The 21,910-nt window shown below is 45.4% G+C and overlaps 1 protein-coding gene across 21 annotated transcripts in view; it reads right to left on the minus strand.

Moving 5' to 3' along the window:
* Positions 1-21,910, minus strand: part of AFDN (afadin, adherens junction formation factor) — a 1,391,435-nt gene that overhangs the window by 226,400 nt on the left and 1,143,125 nt on the right. For all 21 annotated transcript variants that reach the window (XM_029594302.1, XM_029594301.1, XM_029594288.1 and 18 more), the window contains one exon: positions 3,301-4,359. In XM_029594302.1, coding sequence (XP_029450162.1) covers positions 3,301-4,359 — 1,059 coding nt within the window. The remainder of the gene's footprint in view (positions 1-3,300; positions 4,360-21,910) is intronic.

Here is a 21,910-nt window from a genome sequence, read left to right on the forward strand (position 1 = left end):
CAGTCTGAGGGGCCTTTGATGCGTGAACTCTACTGCCTGCTTCTTCTGTGGGGAGTGGCAAGGGGACACCATGAACATGTCCCGAGACTGCGAAATTCCAGTGCACACCCTTCGCGTTATCACCTCCAGGACCCACTGGTCCGACGTAATCTCGACCCACCTCTGATAAAAAGAGACAGACATCTCCTTATTTCTTCTTCCGGAAGGTGGGTTGGCAAACCTTCATTGGGGAAGCTCGGGAAGGGCCACCACCGGAGCCCACTTCTCTCTTGGGGTGCTGGGGGACGAAAGGACAGAGACCTACCGAAAGGCTGAACCTGCTGAAAGGTCATCACTCTCTAGGGTTGAAAATGCCTGGAACCCCGGAAATGACCCCTCATACCAAAGGGGTGCTGTAACAATTTCTTACTCTCCGGCAACTGAGGCACTGGAGACTCACCCCACACTTACTGGCCAGTTTCTCCAACTCGCTCCCAAAAAAGAGTGAGCCTTTAAAGGGCATCTTGGTAAGACTGGCTTTGGAAGCTGTGTCAGCTGACCAATTTCGCAAACAGAGATGAAACCTGGCTGCTATCACCGAAACCACTCCTCTGGCTGAGGTCCGGACCAAATCACAGCCTGTGTCTGCTAAAAAGGCAGCAGCAGGCTCCATAACCACTCTGGAATTCCCTCCAGACTCATTAACCTCCTGAAATAGAAGCAGACAAGATCTCATCACTAGGGTGCAACAGGAGACAATCTGTAAATTCACTGCCACTGCCTCAAAGGCTTGCTTAAGAATAACCTCAATCCTTCTATCATGTACATCCTTCAAGGCCGTTCCTCCCTCTAGTCGTCCGCTTAGACATGGCATATACCAGAGCATTCACTTTGGGAAACCGCAAACGCTCTCTCACAGCCGGATCCAGGGGGTACAGGCCTTCCAATGTCCGATCCCTTTTAAAATTTGCCTCTGCGGCATCCCATTCCAGATCAATTCCTGGATGGCAACCATCACCAGGAAAAAACAAGAGGCTTTATGTAAGAAAACCAATATGGGATTCTTCCTCTGCTCTGACACAGCATCCGAACCAAGAACACCCAGTTGTTTCAAGGTCTGGGAAATCAGGGCCGGCAGTTCATCTCTATGAAAGAACTGCAACATGGTTCGATATGATTCCAGCCCTGAAGGAGTTTCCCCATCTTCCAGGGAATCTGGATCAACCTCATTATCAGTGCCATCTGGATTCCTGTCGGGAATACCAGCAGGTAGCCGGGGCGAGCCCTGGCGCTTAAGCATAGGACTGGATGAGGGAGAAACCACTGGCTGAGGGTCTGACCAGATAGAAATGGGGGAAGCGGAGGACTGCGCCTGAAGAAAGGCTTGTAAGCCTTGAAAAAATTCCACTCAAGAAAAAGCAGCTGGGTCCAGACCAAGCCCAGAAGGAACTGGAGCTGGTCCCACAGAACTGCCCTCACCAATGGAGGAATCAGTCAAGGGAGAACCAAGATCTGGAGTTCCCCCCAGTCAAGGCTGTGACCAACCCATCATCAGAATGGGAAGAGCTAGGCTTAGCAAAATCCGAAGAAGACAACTCTCCGTGAGCATTTGAGCAGCACTGACACAGGTTAGAAGCCAGGTCAGGCTGAGAAGCCCTAATATGACAGGCAACACAAATAGGAAGGTGCTAAAGCTTCTTGCTTCTGGCGCCATCGCTGCGGTAAACATGTGTCAGAATGGTTCGTGCTCAAAAATGAAATGTGCCCCAAAAATAAGTGCCAATTAGAAAGCGCGGCAAGGCACTTGCACAACCTATGCACCAAGTTAAGCGCATAAAAAAGTTTGTGTACGTAAAAAGCATGCCCAAAAACTGAGCGCACAACACATGCACAGAGCCAACATACTGCGCACACTGAAGGCCTATAGAGGGTAGCAGAACATGCACAAGAGTGTGCAAAAATCGGCCACTGTGGCCTACCACGCGTTGTGCAAGAAAAAAGCCTAAGTGCAGGGCCTAACCCACCAGGGGCTGCTTAACCCACCAGGCTGCCCAGCTCCCCACCCCCAATGGGAGCAGGAATGAACGTTGGTACCCTACGCTGAGAACGGAGACCAGAGAAGTCCTGAAACCCCTTTAACTGTCTCTGATTCAGATAAACCTCTTTTTTTAAATTTTTTTTTTTACATTACCTGAGCTCAGTGCTTAATGGCTGAGTACAGAGACGGTCTCAGCTACGGGGGGAAAGGGCATCTGCTGTCACCGCCGCACTCTGCCTCTTGCACCCGCTGCCTTTCGGCTGAATTAGCAGCTTCGTCCATGCCTGGAACCCAGCTACCAAACCAAGGCACACCTCTGAGGGACCATGGAAATCGCCTCAGGAATTCTCACCTGGGGGAGAGTGGGGCTTTCATTTCCTGAATTTAGATTTTCAAATTTCTCCTTTCAAAAAGCTCAAAGCAATCCCCATAGGGAGATGCACGTTCACCATCTGGTGGAGAAAGAGAATATTCGCAGGCTGGAGTCACTGCGGGGTTATGTATACTGTGACATCAGCTTGCTCCGTCTCCATCTGCTGGCAGGGGAGCATAAACCCACTGGTCCTGAGTCCATCTGTCTACATGGTAGAAAAAAATATTTCCTTTTACAGAGTATGCCCTGAGAGAAAGAAAAAGAGCAAGCGAATTATCTGCTGAGACAGAGTAGGAATGGTTAGCATGGAAAGTGTTTTGCATGGAAGCAGATAGGCAGCAAATTTCATCAGCTACAACAGATATAATTGGAATAGAGATGATATCTTAGCCATCAAACTAATAGAAACTAGACATTTTAATAAATTTGGTTCTCTTTGTAGAAATATGGATCAACAGACAAGCTATAGGCGATACCTTTTTACTGGACTAACTTAATAGATTTGTGACTAGCTTTTGAGAATTATCCTCTCTTCTTCAGGTCAGAGAAGAAACAGCACCATTACATTTGGTTTAAATAGTACAGTTATTTAAGGTTTAGGTTGACTGTATATGCCATTATACTGTACTTCCTTTCCCTTTACTGAGATTTAATGGCATATGCAGGCAACTGAAAACCTAAATGATTAGTTAAGCAGCACTTATAAGTTTGGGTAGTCTGAATTCCAAATTCAGATCAGAATTGAAAATTATCACTATGTCATGGTGTGGTATGTTCTCCATAGGGCCATATTACTAACCTACAATGGAAATTTCAGTCACTGCTTGCAAAGCAGCAACATTTTAATAATCACCATTGTAAATCTATTTTCACATTGCATTTAAAAGTACAAAGAAAAAATATGTTTTACCCTTGCTCTTCTTTCTGCTTCCAGGCGTTGCATAATCAGCATGGTATCCACATCATCATCTTCTTCATCGTCATCATCATCGTCATCCTTCTGCTTGGATTCTTGGAGCCGCTTCTGAAACTGCCACTCTAACATGAGTTTGCGCAGTCTGTCATTCTCTTCTGCTGTGCGATCAGACTTGTTCTGCAGTTCATGAATCTCTTTGCTAAGCATATCTACAATATGCATCTGCTGCTGCTTTTCTAGTTTCTCCCTAGCATCACGCTTCCAGGGATCAGGGGACAGGCTGTCACTGGAGGACAGCTCTTCCTTGCTTATGGTGATGTACTGCAGATCTCTCCGTTCAATAGTCCAAGGTTGCTGCTGAGGCTGAAGCTCCCTGATGACTGTCTCTTGAGGCCTCTGTAATGTTGCAGGCTTCTCTGGCTTCACTTGCTGAACAGCAGGGGGAAGGGGAAGTGGCTGACCAGAAGGCAGCAGAGATTGACTAGGAATTGGTGGCTGAGGTCGTATGTGACCCAATTTCCTCTCCTGTTCACGCCGTTTTCTCTCACGTTCTTCTTCCAAGCGTGCCTTTTCCTTCTCATACCACCGCTGATGTTCCTCTCTCTTCTTGTGCTCCAAAGCAGCTGTTTGAGAATTCACTTGTGCTCCTAGATGGCTTGAAGATGGTGGTGGTGGCAGGGGCAAATCTATTTGCATTCCCTCAAATTCAGCTGCATAATGCACTGGAGGGGGAGGGGGTGGTGGAGGAAGGTCTGTTCTGATAGACTGGGAAACAGCTACTGGTGTTGGTGGACTGGTTACTGGAGTTTTCCAGCGTCCGACTCCTGTTTTATTTAAAGCAGAACTAGATGGTAGAGGTTTAGAGGAATGGTTCAGATGCTCTTGGCTGGATGTGCTGGACTCCACCGATGAACACTGGTTCATCCATGATTCACTAAACTCATACTTCCGATCCATTTGTTCTACATCCTTTCGCACAACTGCCTCCAGACGGTTATGCTCTACTGGGAAAGTGTGATCATCTCGAATTTCTTCCTGGGAGTGAGTGACATGCTGAAAAGAAATAAAAACAGAAAAGTTATATAGCATATACTAGTATTCTAATGAAGCAATTACTGCTATTAAAGATACATTTATTCTAGTAATAATTTTATCTTTTCTAAAATCAATCCCACTATTCTCTGATGTATTGACAGCTTGATTTTAGCAATCAAATTTCCTAAATGGATTCAAAAAGGATTCCGTATTTCCTACAAGTAGCTTATAGCCACAGCTCCCAGTTTCCTGCAAAATTCTGCAGCAAGACAGCAAGAGTTAAAAAAATTTGTGGCAAATTTTTCAAAATTGTGTGGTAATTGTGGCAAATTTATATAAATTTGCCACAAGTTTCACATCTATCACTATGCAAAAACCCCCCCCCAGTATTTTTACAGAAAATCTTTCACATTGTTTTAAAATATTTACATTACCCCTTCACCCAGGAGACCCGACTGCCTCGCTTTCATTCCATCCCCCACCACATTATGGATCTATGGGAACACTGCAAAAGAAACGTACTTGGAGCCTGTAGCAGCGACCTCAACCAACAATAGAGGAGTACTGAGATTTATTCTGAGATACATCCTTCTACCTCTCAGAACCATTGAAGGTTCCCTGTTCTGCCCAAGAATAAGATCTAGGATGGGGGATTCAATGAGTATAAAATATATATATATCTATATATCTATATATATATATATATATATATATATATAGGTCTTGTTATACACACATACAAAGAATTACAATATTCTGGGCAAGATAATACTACAGTACAAATAATAGTTATAAACTCAGATTTCTCCAAAAAAGGCTTTAATCTGTGAATCATGCGTACCGCATAGAAAACCAATTTAGTCCAGCTTTAACCTTAAAACCTTACCAATACCTACTAGTGGAATACCAGTTCTCTTCATCTGAGGAACTACTTGATCGCTAGCTGTATGCCTGTATATTAGATGGCCTGGAGATTCACTTTCATTTTATGAATGAACAGCCAAGCAGCTACCTCATTAAGACAATTAAATTTCATAATTTCAGTTACAGGCTCAGTAAAGGATGCAAGGGTTTGAATGCTATCAGCAGAGAGATGACAACTAAAACAATAACTCTGAACCAGTGTAGCTAACAGAGCTAAGAGGGAAAGGACAGATCCTTGGGGAAAACCACAAGTGCATGCCATTTGTTTAAACAGATAAATGAATTACATGATAGGGAGTGTCAGGTTTGCTGATTTATTTAAAATTATTTATTTTTCACCTATAACAAAATATACTATGAGAATTACAATATAAATCATAGAATAAAATAAAAATATAGAATAAGAAATTAAAACACATGACCAACAAACATTTATCAGAACAAAACAAAACCTGTCTCTGCCTCTATTTCCTGCCACCCCATAATATCTGATTAAATACCTACCAGAAGCCTCTTTGAATAAGAAACAAGATGCTTATGGAACTTTGTCAGGGTGTTGCAAAGTAAAGAGCCAATAAATAATGTCTGGTCTCAGTCAAGTGAATGGCTCGAGCTATAGGAAGGACTGGAACATTTTATTGGAGGATTGTAATGGTCAGGATAGTATATAATAGTGCAGAAGATCAGAAAGCTAGGAAGGGCAGTCTTCTTTAAGTCCTGGTTTAAGAACCAGGACTAAAACTTTGAATTGCACCCACTGGAGAATGGAAGTCAATACATTTCTCTCAGGAGTGGGCTCATGTGATCTCATCGGCGACCACCCCAAACCAGGTATGCTGAAGCATTTTGCAACATTTGTAGTGCCTTAAGATGGGAACCTGGAACTCCAATAAAAAAAGTGAGTTACAATAATTGAGTGGTAAGTAAAAAAGCCTGGATGGTGGTATGAAAATGAGAAATACTTAAAACTGGTTTCAAATGACACAGCAAACAAACTTATTGTCATGGTTCTGCCTCCTTCACAGCTGCTCTAGCCACCTCCTCGCTAATCACACTACATGGCAGTTCCCATCCTACTTAATTCAGCCTGTCCATTCCTCACTTGCCTCTTCATTGAGTCATGTCGACTCCTTGACCTGGCCATGCTTCCTTGCCTTGCTTCCCTACCTTGTGGCCTACCTAAGCCGCCTGCCTTGCCTTTTGTCCTACCGAGGCCTCCTGCTTTGCTTTGCTCTGAGGCCTTCCATGCCTTCTTGCCCTACTCTGCGGCCTTCCAGTTCTCCTTGCCCTGCTATGCAGCCTTCCAGGTCACCATGCTTTGCTCAGTGGCTTCCTGGGTCTTCTGTCTTGCCTTGTGGCCTAGCCTTGTGCCCTGTTAAGGCCCTCTTGTTTACTGTTGCCTGCCCTGTCCTGTCCCTTCTAGTCTTATCTGGTACAGGCCTGTCCAACCCAGGCCTTGCCCTCATTTCAAGCCTGTCCTTAATCCCAGCATTGTCTCCTGCTCCAGCCTTGTCCTCTGTTCCAGTTCATGCCTTCAGCCCTGCTTCTGTCCAGCTCCTGCCTGCCCTCAGTCTCAGCCTGCACCTGGTTCTAGCTCCCAGCTGGTGCCTGTGCCTCCAGCCCTGTCTTATTCCTGCCCCCAGCCAGGGACATGCTCCAGCTAAGTCCTGCTGGCCATCAGAACCTAAGGGCCTAACCTGCAGGGGAGGTGGCTAGTCCAGGCAGAAGACCTTGCTATGCCCTGCATAGAATTCCTGTGCAGCTTCTCAGGGAAGTTCCCTAGTTCTAGCCGGACCTCCAGCCATGACACTTATAATATTCTGTGCGTACAATATACTGGGGCTCTGGGGCTTAAAGTACATACCACTATTGAACAAAAAACCCAGGAGCTTAAGTGTGTATTTATATCTGATTGAGGCTCCTTAAAAAGGGATACAGCTTACCGTATATTTTGATTAGATAAATAATCACCCTTCCTTGAAAATCAGCTTAAATGTTTGCTAAATTTAGAATTAAATGGTAATGGCATATCTATGTGTTAACTGCTAAACAGTTTGAAACTTCCTGTAGAATTGACTTCAAGTTGCCCCTCACAGGAAAGTACAGCTGGATACCATCTGCATATATTCAAATATGGGAACATAGTCTTCTGATAAAATACAGAGGTCTTATGTAAATTTTAAAGAGGGCCGCTGATAAAACAGATCCCTGCGGAACCTCTAACTCACTGGAATACCAATTTGAGGAGGAGTTATTGAAGCATACCTGTTGCTTACTGGCTTTGAAGATATGATTACAATCTTGCGTATACTTTTCCTCAAATACCTAAGTCCCACAATTGCCCCCAAAAGAATGCGGTGGGAAATGGTGTCAAAGGCTATGTTGAGGAAAATTGCAACCACAGCATTACCATTGACCAGTTCTTGTGTATTATAAAATTAGAAACTGACAAAAGCAAAGTCTGCATTGAGATCGGTGCACAATCTGGCGTCTTTTCAGAAAATCATTAAACTGGGAGTATACGACCTTCACCAATAATTTTCCCAATGTGGAAATATTGGATACAGGTGTATAGCTTGCTGGAATATCTGGTGACAAATTCTTCCGTTTAAACACTGGATGAGTCATTGTAAATTATGTAGCAACAGGCTAATAATCCGCTTTCACCTGCATCTGCTGGATCATGGGAACCTGGGATACTGCTTATAGCTATATTCAGTTACATGCAAAAAAAAGTATAGGCACCCCCTCTTCAAATTATGTTCCAATGAATCTCTAAAGGGATGATGTAATAATCCCTACTGTGGGACCCTACTGTGGGATTTTACTCATGTTTTAGCAGAGGTTTTTCAGTGCCAGCTGTTCCTATGTATGGGTATGTACCTGGGTTTTAGTGCTGAAAAACCCCGCAGAATGATTATCACAGATGCATGAAATTCCATGTAAATGAATGCTATTACAGGATAATGCAGGGAGCTGTGTTAATGGGATGAAATTTTAGCATGCGTTTTTTAACATGGAAAATGTAATACTTGGGTTAGACAGGAGTAAAAGTTAATTCACATTGCTGGTGGCCATTTTAGTCTATTGTGTGCCCTTGTGGTGGTGCATATAGGTGATTCTCTGTAGAAATATGGATTACATATGTTATTTCGATAGCTTGCTACATTTTGTGTGAGCTGAAGAATTAGTGGGAGATACTTAACATATAGAAACATAGAAATGACGGCAGAAGACAACCAGACGGCCCATCCAGTCTGCCCAGCAAGCTTTCACACTTTGTTTTTCTCATACTTATCTGTTACTCTTGGCCCTTAGTAACCTTTTGGTTCTATTTCCCTTCCACCCCCGCCATTAATGTAGAGAGCAGTGTTGGAACTGCATCTAAGTGAAATATCTAGCTTAATTAGTTAAGGGTAGTAACCACCACAATAAGCAAACTACACCCGTGCTTATTTGTTTACCCAGACTATGTAATTCAGTCCTTGTTGGTTGTTGTCTGTATATAGATCCACTTTTCTTCATTCCCCCTGCTATTGAAGCAGAGAGCTATGCTGGATATGCATTGAAAGTAAAGTATCAGTCTTTCTCCCCTGCCATTGAAGCAGAGCACTATGCTGGATATTGGACAAAGAAGAGATTGAGAAGAGAGAAAGACGACATTTTATTGCTGAAGAAGAAAGGATGGTCTGTGAGGCTGTCCTGGAACAAGCTGTTCACAGAAGGGGACTCAGGCAGCAGATATTTTACCTGAGGACAATACTGCTGGGGTTACCAGAGACAGATGTGGCCTGGACATACAGACTAAACTCCAGGGCAATTCTTTCTCTTTATGAAAAAACTGATATTGATCCTCCAATTGATTGAGGACATGCCATTCCAGACTTGGTCAAGCTTCTTGGTACCTTGTATTTTCTTGCTACTGGCTCTTTCAAGAATACAAAGCCTGTAGTCGCTGGTATGGATCAGTCTGAGGTCTGTAAGATCATAAGATTTTTGCCATATTGGGTCAGACCCGAGGGTACATCAAACCCAGTATCCTGTTTTCAACAGTGGCCAATCCAGGTCACAAGTACCTGACAAGATTGCAAACAATAAATAGATCCCATGCTGCTATTTGCACAATAGTTAAGTAGTGTTAAGTAGTGGCTATTTCTTAAGACTACTTGGTTAATAACAGTTTATTGACTTCTTCTTCTTCTTCAGGAACATTTCCAAATCTTTTTTTTTTTGTATGTAAACATTTTTATTATGGCAAGTAAGAATAAGAAGACAGAACAAAACTCCAGCAACATACAATGGAGTAACCAAAAGTACCGGTGCCATAAATTTATACAAAGCATATAACCCCTCAAACCCTTCCCACCCTAACCCTGCAACTGATGTCTGTCATCACAAGATAATATCAGAGAAGAAGAAGAAAGTGGAGAAAACTTAAGAAAAACACAAGAGAGAACACAAGCATGGGATGTGCTATAGAGAGAGAGGAAAAAATGCATAAGTACAAAAATACATACATAGCGTAGAAAGGATAAGTACGTCAGCTCTACATATGTATAAAAGAGTGAATAAAACACAGTTATAATTGACAAATTGTATGATACTGAACCGCATCCAAAACAATCACTGAGAAAGGAGGAAGTTAGCTAGCTGGATGTCATTGGGCAGCCAGCCACTGCGTGTATGGTGCCCAAATTTTTTGAAAGGGACCCAAGCGGTCGTGATGGACTGCAGTGAGATGACCTAGTTGGTAATAAGTATGTAACTTGTGCTGTATTTGAGAGAGACTGGGGACAGTTCCCTTCTTCCAATGGGAGGCAAGTTCTACCCTGGCCGCAATAAAAACTTGTTGCGCAAATCGTTGTGCGTCTTTGCTGAGCCCCTCCATAGGTAATGTAAGTAAGATATGCCATGGCTCAGCCGATACAACAGTCTTAAGGATTTGGGAAATCCAGGCAATGAGAGACGGCCAGAAATGGGACAATTTCGGGCACTGCCACCAAATATGATAATAAGTACCCACCTCCCCACAATTCCTCCAACAGTACTCAGAAATAGAGTGGGAAAATCTATGGAGTACAGTAGGAACAAAATGCCATCTATATAACATTTTATAACAGTTTTCCTGTAAACTAGTTGAGATGGAACATTTATGGGCAGTGAGAAAGCAAGTGTTGCTTACCTGATGTAACAGGTGTTCTCACAGGACAGCAGGATGTTAGTCCTCACAAATGGGTGACATCGAGGATGGAGCCCACCACGGAAAAACTTCTGTCAAAGTTTAACAGAACTTTGACTGGCCCCTACTGGGCATGCCCAGCAAGGCACTGACCCTGCAGCCAGCAGGGGTCTCCCTTCAGTCTGATTTTCAAAGCTACAGGCAGTGCCTAAAAAGTAAAAAGAAAACGAACCCAACACCGCGGGGTGGCGGGCGGGTTTCGTGAGGACTAACATCCTGCTGTCCTGTGAGAACACCTGTTACATCAGGTAAGCAACACTTGCTTTCTCACAGGACAAGCAGGATGGTTGTCCTCACAAATGGGTGAGTACCGAGCTGAGGATGTCCTGACTTGCACCAAATGCCCCCAACGGTGTGCAAGAGGCACAACAACTGGGGTGGAATTTGGGAAAGGGCATCCGCACCCTACCGGGCAGGTGGAAGGGTGTTGGTACATCAGGTTGGAAAAAGGTTACGCAAGATAGATTGGCCGAAGATGGAGTCCTGTCTTCCAGCTTTGTCCAAACAATAATGGGCTGCAAATGTATGGAGGGAACTCCAGGTTGCAGCTTTGCAGATGTCCGGAAGCGGCACCGATCGAAGGTGTGCCACTGACGTCGCCATGGCCCTCACAGAGTGTGCTTTAACACGGTCTTGAAAAGGGATGCCAGCTTGCTCATAGCAGAAAGCAATGCAGTCCGCCAACCAGGAGGAAAGAGCCTGCTTACCCACAGGTTGTCCTAACTTGTTAGGATGGAAAGAGACAAATAATTGAGTGCTCTTCCTGTGAGAAACTGTACGGTCTAGGTAAAAAGCTAGAGCCCGCTTACAGTCTAGGGTATGCAGGGTCTGTTCTCCAGAGTTGGAGTGGGGCCTGGGAAAAAAGATAGGTAGTATGATGGATTGATTAATATGAAACTCCGAAACTACCTTAGGTAAAAATTTAGGGTGAGTGCGAAGTACCGCCCGGTCCTGCAGGAGCTTAGTGTAAGGCGGATAGGTAACTAGGGCCTGTAATTCACTAACCCTGCGAGCTGAAGTAACAGCCAAAAGGAATAACACTTTCCAAGTGAGATATTTCAAGTCACAGGAGTGCAGAGGTTCGAAAGGTGGTTTCATTAGACGACCAAGAACCAGGTTAAGGTCCCAGGATGGGGCCGGAGGACGCAAGGGTGGCTTCAGATGGAGCAAGCTCTTAAGAAAGCGCGTTACCAGGGGTTGTACTGAAATAGGACTACCCCCAAAACCTTTATGGAAGGCGGCTACCGCACTGACATGCATTCTTATAGAAGAGGTTTTAAGACCTGATTCAGAGAGATGCCATAAATAGTCCAAGAATTTCGAGATTGGACAGGAAAGGGGATCAAGGGACTGAGAAGTGCACCTTGATGTATACCTTTTCCATTTGTATGAGTAAGATCTTCTTGTGGAAGGCTTTCGTGAAGCTATTAGGACACGAGAAACGGAATCGGAAAGGTTAAATGGTTGAAGGACTAACCTTTCAACATCCATGCCGTCAGGGACAAGGCTTGGAGGTTGGGATGGAGGAGGCATCCGTCGTTTTGAGTGAGCAGATGCGGGTCCATTCCCAGAGGAATGTGCCTGCGGATGGAGAGATCCTGGAGTATTGGAAACCATACTTGGCGTGGCCAGTAAGGTGCTATCAGGATCATGGTTCCTCCGTCCTGGCGTAGTTTCACGAGAGTCTTTGACACAAGAGGACGTGGAGGGAATGCATAGAGCAGACCGGTTGTCCACTTGAGGGAGAACGCATCCCTCGGCCGAGAGTGCTGGCTCCGAATGAGAGAGCAGTAATTGTCCACTTTGTGGTTCTGAGGGGACGCAAAGAGGTCTATGCGGGGAAAACCCCACTTTCGAAACAGAGAGGTCGCTACGAGAGGGTTGAGTGACCACTCGTGTGGTTGGAAGACACGGCTCAGCTGGTCTGCCAATACATTGTCTACTCCCGGCAGGTAAGTGGCCCTGAGGTACATAGAGTGGGAGAGGGCTTCCGCCCAAATCTGCGCAGCTTCCTGACACAGAAGGAAGGATCCTGTGCCTCCCTGCTTGTTTATGTACCACATGGCCACTTGGTTGTCCATCTGGATTAAGATTATCTGATGGAATAGATGATCTTTGAAAGTTCGGAGCGCATAGCAGATTGCTCGAAGTTCCAGGAAATTTATCTGGTGTTCGGCTTCCTGTTTTGACCATAACCCTTGGGTTTGGAAGTCGTCCACATGGGCTCCCCAACCGATGTGAGAAGCGTCGGTGGTTAGGATTACTTGCGGATCCGGTGGGAGAAAAGGTAAGCCCTGAAGGAGGTTGACCTGAGTCGTCCACCAGGTTAAAGACAGGCGCATCGCTTGTGTAAAAGTGACTATGGAGGACAGAGGCTGAAAAGCTTGAATCCATTGGTGTCGTAGAGTCCATTGTGTTACTCTCATGGCTAGTCGGGTCATGGGAGTGACTTGGACCGAGGATGTCATGTGACCTAGGAGAATGAGGAATTGGCGAGCCGTGGCAGTGTTTTGAGACTGGAGCTGGCGAGCTAGGGAGATTAGGGTGTGAACCCTCTGATGAGGAAGGTAAGCCTTTGCCTGTAAGGTGTCCAAGTCTGCCCCAATGAAGGATAAGGTTTGAGATGGGACTAAGCAAGATTTCTCGTAATTGACAAGAAACCCTAAGGAAAGGAGTGTTTGAATTGTCAATTTTAGGGAGGATTGGGCAATCTGTTGGGTGGAGGCCCGGATTAGCCAATCGTCCAGGTAGGGGTAGACGTGGACACCTTCCTTCCGTAGGAATGCTGCTACCACTATGAGACATTTGGTAAAGACTCGTGGAGCAGATGCCAGACCGAAAGGCAATACCCGGTATTGATAATGGTCGCGGCCTACCAGAAAGCGCAAATACTTGCGATGGGATCTTGCGATCGCAATGTGAGTATAAGCGTCCTTGAGGTCGAGAGAACACAGCCAATCCCCCCTTTGTAGCAGAGGGAGCAGCGCGCCAAGGGTTACCATTTTGAACTTCTCTTTTTGAAGGTATTTGTTGAGGGCTCGAAGGTCCAAAATGGGACGTAGTCCTCCTGATTTCTTTGGTATTAGGAAGTATCTGGAATAGAATCCCTTCCCTCGTTGAGAGGGAGGGACGGATTCTATAGCATTTGATTGCAGAAGAAGAGATACTTCCTGTTGTAACTGAGCCAAATGGGTGGTTAGACTCCACGCTTGAAGAGGCGGGGAGTCTGTTGGAAGAGTTATGAAGTTGAGGTGGTAACCCTGTGCGATAATTGCTAGTACCCACTGATCTGAGGTGATCTGCAACCAAGCTTGTAAAAAATGGTACAGTCGACCTCCTACAGGGATGTCTGGAAGAGGGGTTTGGCATGTGCTCCCTACAGGGGAGTCAAAGGCCAGCCTCAGGCCCAGGAGGAGGGGCTACAGTAGGCCTTTGTTTCCTAGGCTGACGTGGCTGAGGTCTGGTAGAGGATCGAGCTGGACGAGGCCTGGCCGATGGAGGATAGTAATGACGTGGCCGAAAGAACGACTTTTTAGAGTCCTTCTTAAGTGGTTGTTTGGAGGAAACCTCAGACGGAACAGAGGAAAGTTGTTTCAACGTCTCGTGGTGATCTTTTAATTCAGCTACAATTTGCTGAATTTGTTCTCCAAACAAATTGTCCCCTAAGCAGGGTAAATCCGCTAAACGATCCTGGACCTCTGGGCGAAGGTTGGATGACTTTAACCAGGCCCAACGTCTGGCCGAGATGGCAGTAGCTGAAACTTTTGTGGAAGCATCGAAGATATCGTAAGCCGTTCTGATCTCGTGCTTCCCCGCCTCAAACCCTTTGTTAAGAAGGGCTTGAAGCTGTGGCTGGTACTGGTCCGGTAATGTGTCAGCGTAATCTTGCATCTGTTTAAGGATGGCTCTGTTATATTGAGTCATGTAAAGTTGATATGAAGCTATGCGAGAAATCAACATAGCTCCATGGTACACTTTCCGTCCCACACTATCCAGGAATTTATTGTCCTTGACAGGTGGAGTGGAAGAGTGTGGCTTTAGACGCTTGGCCTTTCTTTGAGCGGACTCAACCACAACAGAGCGATGATCCAGTTGAGGCTTTTGAAAGCCTGGTGCTGACTGGACGAGGTATGTGGAGTCAGCTTTCTTGTTAACTGGTGACACAGATGAAGGAGATTTCCAGTTTTTCTTTAAGAGATCCAGAAACACCTGGTGAATGGGGATGGAAGCGATGATTTTTGGAGCATCCAAAAATTGGAGCAGTTCCATCATCTGGTGTCTGTCATCGGTCTCAGATTGCAGCTGAAAAGGTACAATGTCTGACATCTCCTTTACAAAATTAATAAAGGAGAGATCCTCTGGAGGAGATCTTTTTCTACTCTCTGTAGGAGAAGGTGGTGATGGTAAATCTGTGTCAGAAGATGTATCATCACCCCAGGTATCGTAGGGATCACTTGGGGGTTGAAGCCCTGACGGACCTGGCTGAGGATCCGAAGGCATCGAAGGAAACCTTGAAGGAACCGGTGCTGCAAGCGGTACTGGGAATGGCATCGAGGGCTTCGGTGCTGCCGATGGAATCGGTGCCGGTCTTGGAATCGATGGAGCCGAAGGATAAATCGGTGGAGATATACGAGAAGGCACCGATGGGACCACCCCGGAAGGGGGAATCAGGAACGGTGTTTCTCCTGCCGATGAGAATCCTGTCGGAGACGGTGGCGCTGTCGGTGCTACTGGAATCATCGATGGAAGGGCATGTACAAGTGCCTCCATGTGGTGTAGTAGCGATGCTAGCGCTTCCACCAGAGGCTCGGTGGACGGTTCCCTCCTCGGTGGCGGAGTCGGTGCCGGAGGCGGTGCCGGAATCGGTGCCGGTGGAGGTTGGAACCTTTGCATCGCTTTCTCGATGGCCTCCTGGACCAGCCGGTCCAGTTCTGCCCGGAGACCAGGGGTAACAATACCCGGCTCGACGGGAGAGGGAGGCTGAGGCAGAGCCGGAGGGACCACCGTAACCGGTGGGATCACGGCTCCCACACCCCGAGAGGGTGAGGGTTTCCTCGATGCCTGCGAACGAGACGTGGACGGTGCCAAGTCTGATCGAGGCCTCTTAGTCGGTGGCTTGGCTTGTTCAGAGGTCGATGACTGTGGATCCTCGACAGGCCGAGACTTGTGCCGTCGATGGCGATGCTTGTCCTTTCGGTCTCCTCGCCCATCCGGGGAGGGGACAGGAGTCGACGGCCGAGAAGTCATCGATGGTGGACGGTCACCGGAGGGTTGACGATGGTGGTGCAACTTCGACGGTGCCGGTTCCGATGACGTCGATGTTATCGATGGCGTTGGGGTGGGTGCATGGAAGAGGAGCCCCATCTTCTCCATCCTGGCTTTGCGACCCTTAGGTGTCATTAAGGCACATTTGGTGCAAGTCAGGACATCATGCTCACTACCCAAACACAAAACACAAACCCTATGGGGGTCTGTGATTGACATAGTCCGGGTACAGTCCGGACAACGACGGAACCCCGTCGCCATGGCCTAGGGCCAAATTTAGCCGTGGGATTGGTAAGTGCCAACAGGTCTCGAGGGCCAAAATCGACGGCAGTCGATGAAAAACGGCAAAAAACTTACCGGAGTCCGCGAAGGTGACAAAAATTTGTCGAAGGGAGACCCCTGAGGGGCAAATTTTTCTTCGGAAAGAAAAACCGAATTCCTGTCAGGAACGTGGTAAGAAGAGCTCCTTTCACCGCGTGGCAACTGCTGCGCGGAAAAAAGAAGACTGAAGGGAGACCTCTGCTGGCTGCAGGGTCAGTGCCTTGCTGGGCATGCCCAGTAGGGGCCAGTCAAAGTTCTGTTAAACTTTGACAGAAGTTTTTCCGTGGTGGGCTCCATCCTCGATGTCACCCATTTGTGAGGACAACCATCCTGCTTGTCCTGTGAGAAATATTAAGTCCCAATCACTATCAGCAAGCGCATGGGAGAAATCATTGGTCCACTCTAATTGTTGTCGGAAGGGACTATCCCGTTTACCATTAAGAAGGGCATAGATTTTGGATATCAAACCTCGCAATTGGGAAGCGTGCAAACAATAGTTTTCAAATAAAGAGCCAGTAAGTCGCAGAGTGCCAGCTCTTTTAGCACGTGCTACAAAGTGGTATACCTTGGTGTATAACAAAAAATCTACCTCCGCCAGTTTGAAATGGGAACCAATGGCCTCACGAGACATGATAACGCCCTGACACTGAATATGGTCTAAGTGAGTGATACCCGCTGCCTTCCAAGTGGAAGTGGCCACCGTATTTGTATCGGGAGAGAATAATGCACTAGTAAAAAGATGGGTCAGGAGTGTATAAGATTCCCTTCCCACTAAGGTGGGCTTCCATTGACGCCATACTCTTAACGTAGTAGCCAAAGCATAGGGAATATGACAAGCTGGGCCCCAGGTGGACGTAGGTTGCCAGGGCAAGGCAGAAAGTGGCATAGCTCCCACTAGCGCTTGTTCCAAGAGCACCCACCTGGGAGCACCAGCTACCATATGAAGGACCACTAAAGCCCGTAACTGTGCCGCACAGTAATACCAGGCAAGATTTGGGACACTCAGACCTCCCCTGTTTTTCGGAAGATACATTATGTGTTTCGGAAGATACATTATGTGTTTCTTATAGTATTTTATTTTATTGTTTAAATTAATTTAACTGTTATCTTGTTATAATGTAAAAATAGGGCAGTTCTCGCCCTATTCAACCTGTTATCTGGAAACCGATGTGATATCTCGATCGAATGTCGGTATACAAAAGAAATAAATAAATAAATAAATAAATAGCGACCCGCGGAGGCCTTTTACGCCAGATAAAGCCACAAATCAACCTCTGCCATTTCTTAATGAGGATGGACGAAAGGAAGATGGGGATAGTTGTGAAAAAATACAACTGTCTGGGTAGGACATTCATTTTGACAATGGCGATGCGGCCAAGCCATGAGTATGTACCTTGGTTCCATCTGGATAAATCCGTTGTGATGGATTGTATAAGAGGAGCATAATTCAGAGAGTATAGCTGAGTGGCGTGGGGCCCTATGCGGACCCCAAGATACTTTAATGCCTTTGCCGCCCATTTAAAAGGGTAGTTCTGAGTGAGGGAGGACACCTCAGACAATGGGAGAGTCAGATTAAGTATTTCTGACTTATCATAGTTCACCTTAAGACCTGAAACTGAGGTGAAGGCAGCCAATTCTAACATAACTCCTTGTAAGGAAGAGGATGGGTCAGTTTATTTATTTATTTATTTATTTATTTATTTATTTATTTAACGGATTTATATACCGGAGGTTCCTGTATAATATACATATCACCCCGGTTTACAATGAACAGTAAATATCGCTTCAAGTTAGAGGCTTACAATGAACATGGTTAATCCAAATAACAGGGAAATATAAATAATAATGTTAACAATTAAGAAGTGATAATAAATAGATAACAAAAAAATACATAAATAAAATAGAAATAAATAGAAATAAATAACTAACAGTAAACATCCATGAAAAATAACAGTAAATAAGATAACAAGTTATGTGAAATATGCTGGGGTAAATGGATGATAAGTGACTGACTTTCTACCTGCTCTTAGCTCTGCGGGAATGCTTGTTTAAATAACCAAGTCTTAAGGTGAACATGATATCATCAGCAAATAAAGATATCTTAAAATGATGTGAACCTTGCTGAATACCTGTGATTGTACTAGAGGACCTAACTCTTGTAGTGAAGGGTTCAAGAAATAAGGCAAAAAGGAGAGGTGATAGAGGACACCCCTGTCTAGTACCCCGGCCAATAGGGAAGGGTTCCCCATACCCACCATTAACTTTAACTCGGGCGTGTGGGTATTCGTAAAGTTTTTTAAGCCAATTAATAAAATGAGCTCCAAAAGCCATACGTTGTAAGGTATGAAAAAGAAAAGACCAATGAACCAGGTCAAATGCCTTTTCAGCATCTAATGAGAGCAAGACAGCTGGTGTATGTGTGCTATGTGCTAGGTCAATTATATCCACTATTCTGCGCACATTGTCAGCAGCTAATCGCCCAGGTACAAAACCAACTTGATCAGAATGTACCAAGCCTGGTAGCACTCCGTTTAAGCGGGCTGCCAAAACTCTCGCTAAAATCTTCTGATCTAAATTTATCAACGAAATGGGTCTATATGATCCACATTTAGTGGGATCACGACCTGGTTTAGCTATGACCGTTATACCCGCTGTGTTAGCATGTTTAGTAATGGAGCCGGATCCACGTAAGGAGTTAAACATAGCCGTAAGCGGGCCCGCTAAAGTGGTATCCAGGGTACGGTAATATGCACTAGTGAACCCATCCAATCCCGGAGCCTTTCCCAATTTTAAGTGTTTTACTGCCTCCGTGACTTCCATTTGCTCAATGGGTCTATCTAGAAACTCCTGTTGGTCCTTTGAGAGAGCTGGAATAATCACTGAGTCCAAATATCGGACTATATCGGAGTCCTTGATGGAGTCATCTTTAGTATAAAGGGTTGCATAGAAGTCAGTGAAAGACTGACGAATATTTGAAGATGTGGTTTCTAGCGTCCCCTGGGTATTTTGAACTTTAGCTACGATTGTTTGAGCTCGCGCAGACTTCAGTCTTTGAGCTAGGTACCTCCCCGCTTTATTCCCTCCCTCGAAGTAACGCTGCTTAAGCATATTTAAATGGTGACTAATCACTGCATCATCAAGAGCTCTAATCTCATCTTTCACATGTAATATACGATGATATATACGCGTAGAGTTAGATGTAATATGTTGCCGTGTTAGTGTGTCCAATCTTGCCACTAAAGAGGTACGTTTGCGTTCACGTTCCTTATTACAGTAAGCTGCGCGCGAGATAAGTAAACCTCTCGCCACAGCTTTTGAGCACTCCCAGACAATAGAAGGAGATATATCACCCTGTTGATTAGTCTGAAAGTACTCTTGCATTTGACTAGCAAACTGATGCGAGAATGCCCTATCTGTAAGTAAGGAATCATTAAGTCGCCATGAGCGAAACCCCCGGTCCGGATCCTGAAATTGAACGTTCACCCATATTGGTGCGTGGTCAGACCATGTGATAACCTCAATCCCCGTGGAATGTACATTATTTTGTAGATACGTGGAGACAAATAAGTAGTCAATACGCGAATATGTACCGTGAGGAGGGGAAAAGAAAGTATAGGAGCGCGAATGTGGATACCTTTGTCTCCAAATATCGATCAAACACCATTTATCCAAGAAGACTTGCCATTCCCTTCTCATACTACATGCAGCTCCACTGTTAGCAGAGGTGTCTAGTCTGGGATTCCTGGTGGCGTTGAAATCCCCCCCTAAAATCAGATCTCCTTCCAAATGTTGTAACAGAAGTTGATCAATAGTAGCCAAGAATGAGAGTTGATTGGTGTTGGGGAAATACACATTAAGTAATGTAATAGTCCTAGATCCGACCCTAATTTTTAAAAGGATATATCTACCCATTGGGTCAGGGACCTGCAACATTAATTCATGGACAAAAGAGTCAGAAATTAGTATGCCTACTCCTGCATAGCGAGAGTTTTTGTTACTAGCCGCCCAGTATGAGTGGGTATATGACTGGAAAGATAATAGACGCTCATGACATTTTCTAATATGGGTTTCCTGCGTAAAAGCGATAGTAGCTTTCTGACTTTGCAATTCCTTCTTTAAGAGTAAACGTTTTCTTGGGGTATTTAACCCCTTCACATTAAGAGAAATAATGTGAGTCGCCATCATATAAATAAAAGTGGAAAAGCCACTATGATTAGTGGCATACCCTGCTCTGAGTCATGTTGCAGCTCCCAAAAAGCACCCCCAAAAGCCACTGTGCATCCTACATTCAAAGGGTATTCCCCACAATTCTTCTGAGGCAAATAGAGAGAAAAAAAACAGTTGCAATCCCCAAGTATCCAAGAATATTCTGCCATACTTCTGCAGAATATCTTATCTTAGGAGGACTCTAACACCCAAAACAGAGAGGACACCTCCAACACAATCATCCTCCACAAACCCTTGTAACAATGATTTGAACAGTAAATTTGCTACAAAAAAGAGCAAAACCCATCCAGTATTAAACTGTAAACAGAGAACCCTGAATTTAAAAAAAAAAAAAAAAAAAAGTGAGGTACACAGCCAGAAAGGCAAGTCACCTGTGCACTGATCAATGTAATTGGGGCACAGGACAAAAAGCTGATATCACTGAGTCCTTGTCATGGAGGACTCCTCATCCCTGATCTGCAACTGATGAGTGTCGGGCGTCAGACTGTCTGCGGAGTCTCTTGCCTCCTTTCTCTGCACGTTGCCATCTGGGTGCGGTATGAAATTTTGATGGAACGGCAGCCATCTTAGGTGCTTGAAAGTTGGCTTGCAAGTTGGCCTTTTTAAAAGCTTCCATGGCTTCTGCAATGGATTTCACCCGGTAGGTGACCCCCTGGACCTGGAACTGGAGCCCAAAAGGGTAAGTCCACCTATAGCGTATCGCACAATCACGTAGGCTAGCAGTAACTTCATGAAGATCATATCGCTTTTTAAGTGTGATCGGAGCCAGGTCCTGAAAGATAAGTATCTTATTAGTGAGCCATTGAAGATCTTTATGTTGCCGCACTGTTTCATAAACCTTTGTTTTCTGGAGATAGCTGTGGAAGCAGAGGATAATATCCCTAGCTCTCTGATCTCTTCTCTGCCCCAGTGCCCTGTGCGCTCTTTCCAACCTGATCTCCGAGGCAGGCACTGCAGCAACCGCCGGGTCTTGAGAGCCCAGCGATAGGATGTATGAGCAGATTTGCTGGGCAGTCACCAGGGCGTCGGCAAATTCAGGAGTTTCAGGTACCCCCCGAATACGGAGGTTGCACCTCCTGCTCCTATTTTCTAGGTCTTCCATCTTGTCAGCAAGAGACTGCAATTCTGAAGAAATGGACGTCTGTTGCGCAGTAATGTGAGTTAGAGCCTCTCCGTGGCTATCAACCCTGTTATCGATGTCGTCCACTCTGGATCCTAACGCTGCAAGATCTTCCCTTAGTTCAGCAACGGAATTCATAATCTCAGTCTTATGTTGCCGCATATCGGCGCGCAGCTCTATGAACCAAGAGCGAATTTCATCTCTTGTTAATAGGTCAGAGCCAGTATGTGTGCCCGGCTGAAAAGGCGCTGTTAGTGAGTCACCCCTCGCGCTTGCGGCGGCCATATTGAATTCTTCCTGCTCACCGTCGTCGGGTCCCGGGGCCTGTGGCGTCTTTTCGTAAGAAAATTGTTTGCGATCCATTAATTTCTTTTTCGCCGTCATTAGGTCGTAGCGGTTCGGATCCCCACTGCACGGTCTTCCTTTGCGGCCGAAATTCAGGGTATATTAGCTAATTAGATGGGTTTTAGAGT

Source organism: Rhinatrema bivittatum, chromosome 3 (assembly GCF_901001135.1).
Source record: "Rhinatrema bivittatum chromosome 3, aRhiBiv1.1, whole genome shotgun sequence".
In the NCBI taxonomy this organism is placed as follows: domain Eukaryota; kingdom Metazoa; phylum Chordata; class Amphibia; order Gymnophiona; family Rhinatrematidae; genus Rhinatrema; species Rhinatrema bivittatum.